At 32.4% G+C, this 13,046-nt stretch overlaps 3 protein-coding genes and 1 pseudogene across 15 annotated transcripts in view; 2 read left to right on the forward strand and 2 right to left on the reverse strand.

Moving 5' to 3' along the window:
- Positions 1-1,962, reverse strand: part of LOC119638273 (proton channel OtopLc) — a 69,627-nt gene extending 67,665 nt beyond the window's left edge. For 5 of the 11 annotated variants that reach the window (XM_038035461.1, XM_038035071.1, XM_038035785.1 and 2 more), the window contains exon 1: positions 1,493-1,962. The gene's annotated coding sequence lies outside the window, so the exon portion shown is untranslated. Of the gene's footprint in view, positions 1-1,453 lie in introns of all 11 variants that reach the window. The other 6 variants (XM_038035391.1, XM_038035220.1, XM_038035626.1 and 3 more) reach the window with 3 other exon arrangements.
- Positions 1,963-4,587: 2,625 nt separating this feature from the next.
- Positions 4,588-6,292, reverse strand: LOC119638760 (annotated as a pseudogene).
- LOC119638767 (replication factor C subunit 5) lies at positions 6,274-10,104 on the forward strand. Its single transcript, XM_038035766.1, has 7 exons — positions 6,274-6,406; positions 6,474-6,538; positions 6,600-7,050; positions 7,110-7,324; positions 7,383-7,460; positions 7,536-8,233; positions 10,051-10,104. Exons 1-6 carry the CDS (start codon positions 6,366-6,368, stop codon positions 7,685-7,687), a joined length of 1,002 nt encoding a protein of 333 aa, XP_037891694.1. The 5' UTR covers positions 6,274-6,365; the 3' UTR covers positions 7,688-8,233; positions 10,051-10,104.
- On the forward strand, positions 8,245-12,045 carry LOC119638775 (glutathione S-transferase theta-1-like). Of its 3 annotated transcripts, none has more exons than XM_038035786.1 (5): positions 8,245-8,321; positions 10,051-10,185; positions 10,254-10,359; positions 10,493-10,809; positions 10,892-11,174. In XM_038035786.1, exons 2-5 carry the CDS (start codon positions 10,074-10,076, stop codon positions 11,035-11,037), a joined length of 681 nt encoding a protein of 226 aa, XP_037891714.1. In that variant the 5' UTR covers positions 8,245-8,321; positions 10,051-10,073; the 3' UTR covers positions 11,038-11,174. The 3 variants fall into 3 exon arrangements, with proteins under 3 accessions (XP_037891714.1, XP_037891723.1, XP_037891705.1); XM_038035795.1 differs by lacking the exon at positions 8,245-8,321 and adding an exon at positions 8,650-9,597; XM_038035777.1 differs by lacking the exon at positions 8,245-8,321 and adding an exon at positions 11,253-12,045 and having other exon boundaries at positions 10,892-11,075.
- Positions 12,046-13,046: the final 1,001 nt, after the last annotated feature.

Below are 13,046 nucleotides of genomic sequence, written 5' to 3' on the forward strand. Positions count from 1 at the left end.
CGATCAGGAGAATGCCAGCAACACGCATCACACAGACACACAGACGGACCGACATGACTAAATCAATCTAGAATTTCACGCTAATCAAGAATATGTATACCTTATAAGTTCTCTAAAGCTTCCTTTTGCGTGTTGCATATATTTTGGAAAAAAACAAAATAAGTATACACCCATCTTACAGTGGTGGGTGTAAAAATGAGTTTGTTCATCAACTTGCAACTTGCAGAATTAACTTGCATTTACTGCTGTGATCGAAAATCGTGATCATCAATAAACCATAAAGCAAACTAGGTCAGGTCAGACTTATGCAAGCTCTCACGGCAAAACTGCCGTCAAAGAGAATTTGACGAATCGGTTACCATGAAAAACACCATTCGCATCTTTTGCATCAATTGGGTGAAATATTTGAGAGAAATTCACAACCCTATACACAAAAAAAAAAAAAAAAAATGAGATGAATAGAATGGCAAAGGCTAAGATAAAATATATATATGAACACAAAATAACGCAGGCATTCATAACATCGTAAAAGCGAAAAGGATGGGAAACGCATCTATGGAATATCACCTATATAACCACGGAATACCGCGGAGTATATGATAGCATAAGAGAATAGGAAAACATTGAAAAAAAAAAAAAAAAATACAACTTAAGATAGCCGCATATGTCATAGCATAGTATCTATACAATCTTATGCTAGTTGGTATACATGTATGCGTTACGTTCTCCAATTTCTTTATTTTTGTAGGAAAATAGTGATAAAACATTGTAGTGATCATAGGAGAAAGCTTAGGATATCGGTTATTGCGAAATCGCTGCTATATGACCTCATGATAGGCACTGACGGATGAATATCATTAATAATCATTGCCAGCCTATCGATAAAATAATCCATGATTTTTCAAAAGCCTGCATTACGAAGGCATTTATTATAGTTTGTTTTGTTCGTGCGCTTCACGCTTCACGCTTTACGCTTTACGCTTCTCCATACGCTTTTGTAGCTAAAAAAGGTACGTTACATGGGCGTGTCGTTTAAAATCGTATAATGTGAAAAATTGAAAGAAACTTGAAAAATCGAAAATATCTTAACCTATTTAACAAAAGCAGAGGAATGAGAAAAACAGAGAAAAAAGAAACTACAGCCAACGTTTAATGAATATGCGATATTTTTTATAGTGAACGAACAACCTTATCGAACAGCTTCATTCGCTTCACACGAAAACGATAGTGTTAACAACAAACGACAAACGATTTCTGCTTCTGTATCATATGCACTATGCAGTTATTTCTCTCTACCTTCACTCTAAATGACAAAATCCTTTCTGTTAAACTTAACTTTGGAGGTATATATGCGAAAGAGCTAGGAGCACACATATCACAATTACAACAAATATTGTCACATACAATTGTTACATATATATATATATATATATATATATGTATGTACATGTACCCATTCTGTGTGAATAATAATTTTAAATGCAGCTAATACTTGGTTAATATTAAACTCCCTCCCATTCGTGATTATAATAACAAACACCAACAAATGCATATAACATGCAGCGTAGAAAATAACCAGCAAGCAGCCCGGCCAGGCAGCATCAGCACCTCTGCAAATCGTTTCGTTTCTTCGTTTTCGGGACAATACAGTATTCATAAACATACACATATATAAAATACATACATTCATGCAAACATATACACATGAGTATATATGTATTAAATTATCCGGCACATTGGTATGTACACCAAAAATATACGCAATTCTGTTTTTTTTTTCTTTTCTTTTCTTTTTTTAATATTTTTTCACAGGAAGTAATAAATTGAGAATTTTTTTCATTTGAATTACTTTTGTATTTAATACGATGATCACACGTGAGATTATCGTTATTTAGTGGATTTATTATTATCAGTAATTATTCCTTTTTTTCTACTTCTTCTTTTTTGTTTGATGAGATCTGATTTTCCTTTTTTCTTCTTTACTTTTTTTTTTTTTTTTTTTTTAAATTTTTTATAAAAAAATTTTTTTTTATATTAAAGCGAATATTTTTTTATTTTTTTTTTTTTCTGCTTTGCTCAAAACATTGGAATTTTTTTTTGTTGGCTTATTTTACATTCGAGAACAACCGTAGAACCGTAACGTGCCTTCTGCGACAACACTCAAATGCAGAATAACTCTAAAATGGTGCTCATTTGTTAGAAAACCTTTCCACATATAAATAAATTCAAATAATTTTTCTACCCAGATTCCCATAAATTATTTCCAGTTTTGCTTTCTCTTTTAGATATCGAACTCTCTCATCACTGATAAAAAAAAATTCTAATAAAAATACTCTCTTATATGCTTTTCATATCACGAATGGGACAAGCTTATAAAACACATGAAATATGAACATCGATAATTTGTCTTGAAACGGAAATGGAATTGTATAATAAGAGAGAGAGAGAGAAAGAGAGAGAGAGAGAGAGAGAGAGACAATTTAAATGTGTAAGAGATAACGAGGCGAAGAGAGTGATTGAGAAGCGAAGAGAGAGAGAGAGAGAGAGAGAGAGGGAGAGAGATGTATAAAGAAAGAGAGTATAAGCGAGTCAAAGATATAATAAACACTAATGGAATTTCTTATACTCTACGCGCTAAAAGTTTGTTTTTCGTTGTTTGTTTTGGTTTACACTTCTTTGTGGGGGTGTGAGAGTTTTATATGATGAATGAACATCAACACAATAAAAAGCACACACACCCGCGCGCATGCATTGCAATAGCAGCGCTTTTTTACTATCACTAGTAGTGATACTCTTTTTCAATGCTTGCGTAAATTAATTGTTGTCTTGAAAATAAAAGAAAAACAAAAAATGTAACTCAAAATATTCAATATCAATATTTTTAGTTTTTATTTTCAATAACTTTGTGTATACGTATAAAACATTTTGATAAAGTTTTTCATTTTCTTTTTTTCGTAAGATTTATCTTTACATTTTTCATTTTTGGTTATCCCCACCCAAAATTAAAAGCAAAAATAGAAAAAAAATTTTTTTTTTTTTTAATATAATACTGCTGCTGCTAGCTTTTCTCTTCTTTAAATCCACTTGACCTACATACATTTACACATACAAAATCGTTTTAAGCATTGCTTACTCCGTACTATATATAAATGAGTAGATAAACCCTATATCTCTTTGTTACAAAACACAATTAATTCAGTACATGGTGTCAAACACCTACTGTACCGTTATTAACGAAAATTGCGCCACTTACACTTTACTTTTCTGTGACTTTGTAGATATATAATAATTTTGTTTGCTTTTTATTCCAGGAACTGAAAGGACTCAACTCTCTTAGAAAACAAACTAGAGAGAGTGCAAGATGCTCTTTTTGCTTCCTTAAAACAATAAGCTTTAATAATAAGACGCAGAAAGCTTACAAGAACTTTTACAGAAATCTCAGTGCAACTAAACCGTTGAAGTTTTTAACCTTTGTAAGAATTTTAATACGCAAAAATCTCAAATATCAAATCAAACTTTTCGAATATGCACTAAAAAGACCTCGTAGCCTAATTTAAGTCCATAAAAGGTAAAAGCAAACAAATTCTTTTCCCAAATGTCCAACAATCATTAATGGCGCCCTTCAATTTTTTTTTTTTTTTTTTTGCGCTGCCTATGTGGCATAATGTTATATCTTGTGCTTAAATAACGTTAAAAGCGAACTAATCATAGAGATAATAAATTCGTAAGGAAGGCCATTTGCAGCATTTCCGCGGTTAACGGGATCATTCTTTTTTCATTTTTTGAAATTATAAAAACTACACGACGACTCGACAATTTTCAATCATTCGCTTATCATGTCAACTGCGCCGAGCTTAAAGTTCGATATTTCGTTAGGGGATTCTTCTAATAGTTACATTGACCATTTTGTCATGCTTTGTTATCTTATAGAAATCACATGTCGAAGGCATTTGTATATTTATTTTAAATTTTTATTTAAGAATTCTTCAAAATTTCATTACCGAGAGACAACTAGGCGCCATTGATAAATAAACATTGGGTTTATTAGCGAAGTTTGGGCATAACTGGCATGGGCTACCTCTACAGTAGTATATTTCATTTGATTGGAAATTTTGGAAAGTAAAAACAAAGCTTATCTTCTGACCGCATCTAACTTTAAGGACTACGTATCTATGCGCGAGAGATATATGTGTATGAAAGTGACTGTCTTCTCAAATCACGTTGCGATCAAATTTTAATTTCTATCAAGAATAAGTTACAAATTTTGAAAAAAAAAAATTCGCCTAAAAACATTGAAATTTGATTTTTATGAAAACAATGAAATGCTATTCCTTATAACGAATTATATCAAATTATATATAAACCCATAGTTAAATCTTTCAAGCACATTTCGCTTGCTGCTTGTGATTATTCTAACGATCGAATTGTGATTATTCTAATTTCGAAAATCGAAATCGAACGAGTCGAAAACGATATTGCAATTTTACGTGTAAAATTTTTTACGTATATTATTATATAACCTTCGAAAAATTCTTATATTCTTATCCGATAATTTCCTAAAAGAAATCATTCCTTTTTCTTTTCATATTTATACCAAAATTATTGCTATATTTACAATCGGTATATTAAAGTTTATTATGCACAACTCAAAATCGTTAGTTTGTTACGGCGTCTCATAATTTTCAGTTTTAATATCATTTTAATCCAATTCTTCGTTTTGGTCGTAGCTGCTCTCATATTTAACAATTTTCCATTTATCACCTGGCTCATCGATATCCAATGAAGATTGCACAAAACTATTACCAGCCGGGTCATCTAAAATTAGAGAAACCTCAGATTCTAAAGATATAACATCGTTGAATTTCTTTAAAAATTTCTGTAAACGCTCTTTAGTTATCTCATCCAAAGAATCGTGGAACATTAAGTCGTCATTTTCCAGTTGATCTTTCATGGCTAGCAAAATACCTTCAATTGTTGTGAAGCGACCAACTTTACAATCTAACTCGGGTATGCGTAAACTGCAAGTTTCCGATTTCAATACATCACGAGTTAAGTTCTCCTTTGCGGCTATAGTCACCTCAAAGCGTACCCCCTTTTCTTCTATGCCACCGCCAGACTTTACTTCATTAGTTTTACAACAGCAAACATCACATACAGTAGCCATAATTACGACTTCTTTAAAATGTAGTAGATTGGTAAACTTCACATTAGTTTTACAAGCCGAACGCCATTCTGGACACAAAGTGCGGAATTGTATAACTTCTCCATGCAAGTCTTCATAAGTCCAAGCTCCCTCGTCTAGAGATTTTAGTAAATGATTACCTTCAAGCTTACATATTTGTTCTATATCGTCTTCTGCTATATCCGTTTTATCATATACACCCAACAAATTGTTTTCCTCATCACTACGCATAAATTGAACGGTTTTACAATTACGATCTGCCGCCGGAGCATCAGGGTTCTCTATAAAACTGTTACCATTAATATTCTCAAGGTTTAAAGTAAATGAAGTTTTCAGTTCTTTCAAGGCGTTTGCAAGTTCTATGAATTCTTCCATAGCAGCAGCCGCATCAGAATGTTCAACTTTACGCTTCTATTGAACTTGGTTCAAGCCACGTATAGTTCGACCGATTTTACCTTCAACTGTAGTTATTGCACCTTTTTGATTTTGGGCTGGAATTTCCAATTCTACTTCCGGTATTTGTACGCAAGTATAATCGGAACGCACCACTCGTCGATTAAGATCCGTTCGTGTCTGCACATTCAAGGCAATGCCTATACCCCTCTCCTAAATTTCTGAAGCAAATTGTACTTCATTATTTTCAAAGCCGCAATATCCACATTTAGAAGACATCAAAACTGTCTCCTTGAAAAAAGGAATTTTTGTCATCAGCAGGCGTGTAACATTATAGCGGAAGCAACTCATGTGTGCGTATTCAATTTCTGTAGCGTCTGCAGCAGTGTCATTAGCATCGCATCATGAAACAATGGTTTCTTCAGAGTTTCGTCTACAGCTTCAATTCCTGTACTTACGCTTTCTATTGTAGGCGAAGACATATTTTTTATAATTCCCCTTCCTTTCTTTGCATTTTTCTCTACAATAAATACCACCTCTTCCAACGAACTGAATATGTCTATCAACAAAACAAAACTGTTAACAAGAAAATGTTGTAAATGGCAATCAGCTGGTTTTGTGGGACTGCTTAAAATAGTAGTAAAAAAATAGTGTTCACCACTACTAAACATTTTAATTAAAGTGGTAACGCTCTCAACATTCCCTTTCATATTCGCGCAAAAAATTGTTCAGCTTTGCTTTTATTGGTCAAGTCTTGTTCAGGAAGAACCAAATTAATTAATTGCTTGAAATGATAGAAGAAAACTCATCAAAAACTGCTCGGGTGCCATGGTAATCTCACAGATAATTATTGAATTGTGTATCTTATAATCGTAACACTTATTTTGCTTACATGTAGGGTAGAGAAATACCGACCTTCACATCTGGACGAATTGATATCTCACGAAGAAATAATATCGACAAGTAAATATAAATGAAATTTTGTGTATCACCAACCTAGTAAGATTCTCATTTTTATTCTAAGTTAATCGTTTTATTAATCAGAAACAGTTACCACATTTGCTTTTTTACGGGCCACCTGGTACGGGCAAAACTAGCACAATATTAGCATGCGCCAAACAATTATACACACCGGCCCAATTTAAGTCAATGGTTTTAGAGTTAAATGCTTCAGATGATCGTGGTATCGGTATTGTTAGAGGGCAGATATTAAATTTTGCCTCAACTCGAACCATATTCAGCGGTACTTTCAAATTAATTATACTGGATGAAGCCGACGCCATGACCAATGATGCACAGAACGCTCTCAGGCGTATCATTGAACGATATACTGAAAATGTACGATTTTGTGTTATTTGCAATTATTTAAGTAAAATAATTCCCGCCGTGCAATCTAGATGCACCCGCTTTCGATTTGCTCCATTATCGCAGGAACAGATATTGCCCAGATTAAATAAGATAATTGAAGAGGAAAAGTAAGCGCGTTTTAACATGTATATATTATGAAAATACCAATATTATTTGCCTCCTTTAGAGTTAACGTAACAGAAGATGGCAAAAAGGCTTTAATTACCTTATCGAAGGGTGATATGCGCAAAGTACTTAATGTTTTACAAAGTACCAGTATGGCTTTTGATACGGTCGATGAAAACAACGTTTATACATGTGTAGGCCATCCATTGCGCCGCGATATCGAAAAAATATTGGAAACCCTCTTGGCTACCAGAGATTTTGCACAGGCATACGATGGTAAAAAACGACAAATAATTTTGGAAAAAATTAATACTTCCTTTTTATAATTCTTTAGATATACAAAGCATCAAATCCGTTAAGGGTTTAGCTTTAGAGGATATACTTACCGAATTACATTTGTTTGTCATGCGACGTAAGTTTTTCCCTCGCTTAGAATATCTCACATTTACCTGACTTATATATAAATTCTTTTTGCATTTATTTTCAGTTGAAATGCCCATGAGTGTTATGAATAATTTAATAATTAAAATGGCTGCAATTGAAGAGCGCTTAACTAAGGGCTGTACAGAAGCACCGCAACTTACCGCTTTAGTAGGGGCTTTTTTCATTCATCGGGATCAAGTAACCCTTGAAACTTAATTTTAATTTATGCCATTGCTAACCCACTGGCATTCATTTTCTAAGCTTCAATTTGAGCTTAGATTATCTAGTGTATGTATGTAAAGCGATCATTCTTAAAGCAGTTTTTTTTTTTTTTTCTAAAGAGAAGTGTGTTTTGAATTCGTACCGAATAATAATTAATTATCATATTTCTACACTTTGTTCAAAAGGGTAAGTTTCACTAAGAATATTTATTATTTTTATATTTAACATGTTCCCTACTTAGACAACTTTCAAGTCTTAGAGCATTCAAATAATCCAAACTATTCATATAATAAATAGTCGTATCATACAAATTTTACTTAAACTTTATACAAAAAAAGGAAATACAACAATAAATAGTAAAAAAAATTTTATAAAATGTGAATACAGGATGACATTCTTGTAAAGTATTTAGAAAACATATGGATAAATCGCAACGGAGATATAATTTTGAAAACACATATACACTATGTATTGTGACTACTTTACTTAAAAAAAAAAAAAAAGAAACCCAACATTTTGCAGTGCCATCATAAGGCTAAAGTAATGTGTTTTATTAAAATAACAGTGAATAGATTCTCAAATTTTAAAATAAACCTTTCTTTAAAGAATGTATTTCCATTGGCAAATGGTAATACATATCTGCATATATATATATTACATATTTATATATATCTATATAATTAATTAACGCAGGACGACTCGAATTGCGTTCATGTACTGAAATATCAGGAAACACTAAAACGCAATAACATTAAAATTAAAGCATGCTTTCCCAATATCTGAAAATGAATTTTCAGTTAAACAAAGTTGACGTTAGCATAAAACAGTCAACTTTTATGGCCATAATTACACTTCACGCAGTTTCGAGTTTTTTAAAAAGTTAGAACATCATTCGAGACATACTCACCCTATGGAATAAAATATACATAAATTGGTAAAATGTATTTTTTAACACTGTCTCTCGCACAGCATTATAAGCCGGAGAAGACCGAATGTAGGTCTGGATGTGGTGTAGCCAAGGATATCTCATCGGCCCGTCCGATAAAGAAGGTCATAAAGGTTTCTGCGCGTATTTCTTGAGCATAACCGTTTGCGTGTAATTTTTTCATTATTTAGTACAACTATGCTGTTACACACAAACATGGCGGTCTACTTGGATCTCTTTACACAAAAGTGTCTGACTTTGACTTGATGATTAAAAGTATTACTTTCAGTTACATACATTTTTTAATCTTCATGGATGTATGTCGTTAGAGAATATTGATTTGAACGACTATGCAATACCTGAAGTTAAAAATCGTATACAATCACTTGTAGTTCCGTTAGCTTATTTTTATTCAAATAATAAAGATCTTTAATCATGATTGCAGGTAGGTAATGCATTCATTGGATCCAGATTCTACTGCTGAGCATGATGGAAGAAAAAAACACTATTGATTTGCTTCCAATGACATTTTCACCATTAATTACTAATGCTAGTTAATTATTTTTGACTCTTAAAAAAATTCGGCTTCCTATTGTGGAATAAACGGAAAAGCAATAATGCCATTCAACCTCCAACAATCTTTAAATGGAAAGAAACATTTTCGTTTGCGTTAACAAATAAGACTTGACGTCACATCTTGCATTGATATTAATGTAGCATCTATAAGATAATTCCAAATAAAAGAGAGAGATTTCTATATAGTTAACTGGTTTCGAATTTTGAAAAAGAGCCATAGCCAGCACCATTGCGATATATATTTTATCAACTATTAATGAATGAAAAGCAAAAAAGTGGAAGTTCTCTTACCATTATGCAGTAGTACAATAGAGCTTTTGGGTTGTAGTATGAATTGCCCACAACACTATTATTACTATTGCGGTCATTAGGCAGAAGGTGTACATAACTTTTGCAAGAAATGGTATTATTTATTAGCGGCCTATAAAAAGATAGGCGACCTCGGGTTGAAAGTCCATAAAATGGACTAATCTCTCATGTGAGAACTATTTGTTTTTAGTTCTTCATTTAATACGATCTTGTACGCGCACAAGTGCTTGTGTATATAGTTGAATCGTTAAACTTTTGATCAGTCACACAATGCAAACAAACTTTGCTTTAAAATCAAACGAAGAACCTCACCATTGCGCGATTGTATCAATGCAATAGCTGTAACTCTCAATTTAATTATGTAGTAATGAGAAGGGAAAATTTATTTGTGAAGCACTTGTCAGCTGTTTGTAAAGCTATTTTAGTTGTGCTCTGGATTTGTTTACGTTAATTCGTTAACTTGAACGCATAGAAAAACGTTAAATTTAATGCTAATTATTTAATCAGTTTTATAAAAGAAAGCATTTATTATTCGGCACTTTTATAGTGAATTTGGTTTGCGAGCCGAAGATGTTGCTATCGTTTTATTATGACTTAATGTCGCAGCCCTCAAGAGCTCTGTACATAATACTCAAAGTAAGTGGGATACGATTTCGGGATTGTCCAGTTGCTCTAAGGAATGGTAATAATGATAAAACATAATTCCAAACGTACAACCTAAATACTGATATTGTCGTTCTATGTGTGTAGGTGAACATTTAACCGAAGATTATAAACGTGATATTAATCGTTTTCAGAAAGTACCTTGCATTATCGATGGCGATTTCAAATTAGCTGAAAGTGTAGCAATTTTAAGGTAAACAATGAACTTCAAATAAAGTTTTCATGTTTTTTTTTTTTTTTTTTTGAGAAATCTCCCTCCAGTTATGCTTTATGTTGGTGAAAAGAGAATGTGATCAAAATTAATTTCTGCTTTGTGTTTTTCACAGATATCTTAGCGCCAAAGGTAAAATACCTGAATATTTATATCCGAAATATTTTATTGAACAAGCACGCGTTGATGAGTTTCTTGAATGGCAGCATATAACATTACGGATTGGTTGCGCTATGTATTTCCGTCGCATTTGGTTGGACCCTTTATTAGGTGGTGAAAAACCATCTGAAGAGAAAATTGCAAAGTTGCGAGATCATATGGAAATGAATTTACATGTTATAGAGAGTACTTGGTTAGAAAATAAAGAATTTCTAACTGGTAACACTATGACCGTGGCAGATATATTTGCTGCTTGCGAAATCGAACAAACTCGTAAGCCTAACTTGTTAATTAAGGGTACTTTGTAAGTTATAGTTTTTTTTTTTTTTTTCCTTTTTTTTAATACATCCTTCAGGCATGGCTGATTATGATGTGCGTATTAAATATCCAAAAATTCGTAGTTGGTTGAAACGCGTTCGTGCCGCCTGTAATCCTCATTATGATTATGCCCATCAATTTGTATATAAAATTTCTGGTACAACACCAAATTCAAAATTATAAGAAGTATGACTAAGTTTAAGGAATCAACTTTAATAAAGGTAAACTGTTTTCGTTAGTGCAAGAAGCCTTATCTGAAAAACAACGTATATTGCTGAAAGAATATATATTGCAGGCGTTCTAGTTAATGGATATTTGCCATCTTGCAATCTTTCAATAGCTTCTTTATTAAATATCATAAATATATATAAATATGTGTGCTTTTTGGTTTTCTGTAGCCCAGTGATTGGAATACAGCAGGGAGTTTAAGAAAAAAAATTTTTGCCGATTTGACTCTGGTCTCTAGCGATGAACCCATTTTTCATCTTTTTGTGTTACCAAACAGAGCTCGAAGTTATCAACACGTTGTTGTCAAAAGTGAGCAAAAGTTTCTCATGGCTTCTCATGTCTTCTAATATCTTTGGAGTGTCAGATATATCGCGCAACTTCCCTGTGCGATCTTCCATACGATTTTATGCAATTTTTTATGCTTTCGGAAAGGAGTGCGAAAGTCGGGCAACTAGAGTATTCAGTATCATCGGTATCCATATGTCAATCGAAAGGAGTCGCGATAACATCATTCCGGTTGACGTTGTTACGAGTTGAACGTATTTTTTCTCATCAAAAAGCTATGCAGAATCAATATAAGAAATTCAGACTTTCTATATAATTTTGAAAATTACAAAATTCAAGTTGTAAACTAATGGTCGGAATGCCACAAAATTTTCACACGTATCGGTATTCAGAAAATCATATGAGTCTGTCAACACTGATGCCATACATGTGTTGGACAAAAGGCATATTAAGTGATGTGTTTGTTACATGTGCCGACTGCTAAATACGGACGCCGAAAACTGTCTAATCATTTCTCAGCTTATCTATTGTCTCTTTATATTATATATACATATATACATATATATATATTTACAAATACGAAAACTGTCTAATCATTTCTCAGCTTATCTATTGTCTCTTTATATTATATATACATAAATATATATATATATATATACAAATACGTACATATATAAAAACAGAGATTGATAATAGCTGGCACAGGCAACAAAACAAACCAATAAATAAAGAAAAGCTCAAGTATAAAAGAAACTGAATGCGATTTTGGGGTGTTCTCGAATCTTACATATCTACATATATTTTATGGCACAAATTTACTTAGTTATATATACATATATACATGTATATTCAAGTATATACCAAAGAATAATTTAATGATATCGCAGTAGTCAACAACTTGACAACTATAATAACTATGATATAAATATGTGGTTAACATTTTTTCCTTTTTCAAAGACATAAATGGATTTTTTTTAATTTTCTTGCAGCATTTGCATGTTGCCCAGCTATATCTGATCATATACCTGTGCATTATATTTTGCATGCCCAAATGAGATCACCTTCAATGAATAAATTATAATTTAAGGATTTTTATATAAAGCGTTGAAGTATGGCAGAAGTCTGCCAATGCTGACAATGCCTTGGCAAGGAATAGCCAAACAAATTGAATAAACCATTCAAAATCATATTCATATTCAATTATTCAGATAATAGAAAAATCGAATCTAAAATCTGAGTGCCACGTTTTAAAATACAGACCAAAAGGGAACTCTAACATCTAACATCTAATCACATCACAATTACTTTGGAGACGACTTTATATGTCCTGCAAGCAAATGCACTGCAAGTAAAAATATTACATTCGTATTTAACTCAATTGAGGATTTATTAGTGAGAATTTATTTATGCAGTAAACTGTAGATTGGTAATAGCAATATTTTGAAATTTTCGTTTCTTAAAAGTTTCATTCAATTTTTTAGCTGCGTTCCGACGTGTTTGAACATGAGCAACATTCATTTTCAAAGTTGATCTCTCCAGCCGAACTAAGAATACAATGCGTCAATCAGCTTACCCGTAAATGACAATTAATTTTTACAACTTTAAAAGCTTTTTACAGGCAGAGAAAGGATAAGCGCAAGCAAATATAGACTGAGGCATGTGCTACTCAAAAGCATACA

The sequence above is a fragment of the Glossina fuscipes genome, unplaced genomic scaffold, assembly GCF_014805625.2.
Source record: "Glossina fuscipes isolate IAEA_lab_2018 unplaced genomic scaffold, Yale_Gfus_2 0, whole genome shotgun sequence".
Taxonomy (NCBI): Eukaryota; Metazoa; Arthropoda; class Insecta; order Diptera; family Glossinidae; genus Glossina; species Glossina fuscipes.

Excerpts from the sequence above, each read along its gene's own strand:
- LOC119638775 (XM_038035786.1), top strand. The coding sequence starts at position 10,074 with ATGTTGCTATCGTTTTATTATGACTTAATGTCGCAGCCCTCAAGAGCT. Across the intron at positions 10,186-10,253 it reads TCCAGTTGCTCTAAGGAATG|GTGAACATTTAACCGAAGAT; the intron begins GTAATAATGATA and ends CTATGTGTGTAG. Across the intron at positions 10,360-10,492 it reads GAAAGTGTAGCAATTTTAAG|ATATCTTAGCGCCAAAGGTA; the intron begins GTAAACAATGAA and ends TGTTTTTCACAG.
- LOC119638767 (XM_038035766.1), top strand. The coding sequence starts at position 6,366 with ATGATAGAAGAAAACTCATCAAAAACTGCTCGGGTGCCATG. Across the intron at positions 6,539-6,599 it reads CGAAGAAATAATATCGACAA|TTAATCGTTTTATTAATCAG; the intron begins GTAAATATAAAT and ends TTTTATTCTAAG. Across the intron at positions 7,325-7,382 it reads TTTTGCACAGGCATACGATG|ATATACAAAGCATCAAATCC; the intron begins GTAAAAAACGAC and ends ATAATTCTTTAG.